Consider the following 2529-nt stretch of genomic DNA (forward strand, 5'->3'; position numbering starts at 1 on the left):
GACCTACAGGGTCAGTGGTTACTGTAGATAAGAACAGCCTCATCCTCTCGATGCCCCCAGAGCAGGGGTGGAGGGTGGGTGGGAAGTGGCCAGAATTGGGTGAGCGCACCCTAGAGGCCTCCTCCTCCTCTCTATTCAGTTACTCCCCCTTTCTTCTCCAGATCTGGGAAGTCTTCCAGCCGGGGGCAGCAGGACAGCCTCCATTCCCCCCGAGCCCGCCTCCCACCCCCGGGAGAGGTAGTGTTGGGAGAATGCCCTCCTAGAAAGAGACTTGGGTTTTGCTCCCTAGGAGCCCTGAAATAGCTTTGGCCAGAATTGCACATCTCCCATTAGAACCTCTGCTTTGCGTTCTTTGTTAACCTCCAAGTCTACTTGGTGAAAACGGCCCACGAAGAAGTGACAAGGACTTTGTTCCTAGTGTGCCGGGTTTGGGCACCAGTGCTGTAGTGGCTTTCTCTGCTGCTCCTTGTGCATCAGCAGACAGATGTGGTTCACACAGGAAGAAAGACTAATGTAGGCAAAGATTTGCTCTTTCTTCAGCAGCTCCGGAAAGACGGCGGCCTGGGTGATTCACCACTCCTTCCTCACGTCCTTGATTTTATTTGAACTGAGCTCTAGATGCTCCTCCCACCCTTTTCCTCTTGGAAGCCAAACCCCTTTGTAATCTGTATAAGGCCCACACCACAGGAGCTGAGTGATTGCAGAAACTGGCCTTCCATCTCTGTCAGACACCAAGCTGCAGATCCAGGTAAGCAGCCCAAGAGGTGTTCTCAGGTGCCGCTTCTGCTTCAGGGTTGGAGAGGAGGGAGCTAGGGCCAGTCCACAGCACTGACAAAGCTTGGATGATGCTAGCGCTGAAAAAATGTGGCCCAGGCAAACATCAGCTGGGGGCAGAGGGGTCAGGATGGAACGTGCAGGCTGCAGAGCATCCATGGGACTGGAGAAGAAGGAGCCCCCAAGTTGGGGGAGGCCAGCATTTCTCTTTGGAATACAGTGGAATCTTTTATGATGCCAGTGTCAGGCACTGGCCTGACTTCCCTTATGCTGTAAGACAACAAGGCTCTGTCACCCATGGTCCTGGATGTCGGGGATACAATTTGGTTCATGATTTATTCAAACTGATGTTTTGATGAGCCATTTGAGCACTGGGTACAAATGTATTTTGGATCAAAGAAACTCCAGTATTCAAAGATAGTAACTGACAGGATTTTAGGTCACTTCGTAGGTCACCACCTAGAGGGGAGGAAGACCTCACTTTGGAGAGTGGGAATAAAACGCTCGTGGAGAAGGGTACACGTGAATGTCTCATTACGCGAAAAACCTCAGGAAGTGGGATGGACGTCTTTCTGGCTGACCTGAAACAGAAACTGTAAACCAGGGAAGCCGTAGGTGGGAGCTGGAGTTCTTTTTCTAATAGGGCTCTTTTCCTTCTCTCTCCTTTTCTCAATTAGGCTTTTCCGGGAAAGTGAGGCCACCATGGCTCTGGAGAAGGCTCTTGTCCTGCTCCCCCTGCTTGTCCTGATGCTGCTGGTGCTGGGTTGGGTCCAGCCTTCCCTGGGCAAGGAATCCCGGGCCAAGAAATTCCAGCGGCAGCACATGGACTCAGACAGTTCCCCCAGCAGCAACTCCACCTACTGCAACCAAATGATGAGGCGCCGGAATATGACACAGGGGCGGTGCAAACCAGTGAACACCTTTGTGCACGAGCCCCTGGTAGATGTCCAGAATGTCTGCTTCCAGGAAAATGTCACCTGCAAGAACGGGCAGGCCAACTGCTACAAGAGCAACTCCAGCATGCACATCACAGACTGCCGCCTGACAAACGGCTCCAGGTACCCCAACTGTGCATACCGGACCAGCCCGAAGGAGAGACACATCATTGTGGCCTGTGAAGGGAGCCCATATGTGCCAGTCCACTTCGACGCTTCTGTGGAAGACTCCACCTAAGGTCAGAGAGGCGAGATACCCCACCTCCCTGAACCTCATCCTTTCCACAGCTGCCTCCTCCCTCTTCCTTCCCTGCTGTGAAAGAAGCAACCCCGGCTGGGCGCGGTGGCTCACGCTTGTAATCCCAGCACTTTGGGAGGCCGAGGCGGGCGGATCACGAGGTCAGGAGATCGAGACCATGGTGAAACCCCGTCTCTACTAAAAAAAAATACAAAAAATTAGCCGGGCGTGGTGGCGGGCGCCTGTAGTCCCAGCTACTCGGAGAGGCTGAGGCAGGAGAATGGCGTGAACCCGGGAGGCGGAGCTCGCAGTGAGCCGAGATTGCGCCACTGCACTCTAGCCTGGGCGACAGAGCGAGACTCCGTCTCAAAAAAAAAAAAAAAAAAAAAGAAGCAACCCCAGTCAGGGCTCCGATTCAACACACGCATGTTTCCCTTTCCTGCGTCCCATCCCTGCGTGATTTTAGGGGTGAAGAGTGGGTTGTGAGGTGGGTCCCATGTTAACCCGTCCACTCTTTCTTTCAATAAAACACAGTTGCAAACACCTGATTTCTGAAGCAGTTCTGTCTAGGTACTGTTTCTG

The 2529-nt window shown here is 53.2% G+C and overlaps 1 protein-coding gene across 1 annotated transcript; it reads left to right on the forward strand.

The window, feature by feature from the left end:
* Positions 1–579: 579 nt before the first annotated feature.
* RNASE1 (ribonuclease A family member 1, pancreatic) lies at positions 580–2042 on the forward strand. The gene is made up of 2 exons (XM_032148114.2): positions 580–748; positions 1452–2042. Exon 2 carries the CDS (start codon positions 1477–1479, stop codon positions 1945–1947), a length of 471 nt encoding a protein of 156 aa, XP_032004005.1. The 5' UTR covers positions 580–748; positions 1452–1476; the 3' UTR covers positions 1948–2042.
* The last annotated feature ends 487 nt before the right edge of the window (positions 2043–2529 follow it).

The sequence above is a fragment of the Hylobates moloch genome, unplaced genomic scaffold (genome assembly GCF_009828535.3).
Source record: "Hylobates moloch isolate HMO894 unplaced genomic scaffold, HMol_V3 SCAFFOLD_2028, whole genome shotgun sequence".
NCBI classification, from domain to species: domain Eukaryota; kingdom Metazoa; phylum Chordata; class Mammalia; order Primates; family Hylobatidae; genus Hylobates; species Hylobates moloch.

Bases quoted from the DNA above. Each gene is read 5' to 3' on its own strand.
- RNASE1 (XM_032148114.2), top strand. From the start codon at position 1,477: ATGGCTCTGGAGAAGGCTCTTGTCCTGCTCCCCCTGCTTGTCCTGATG.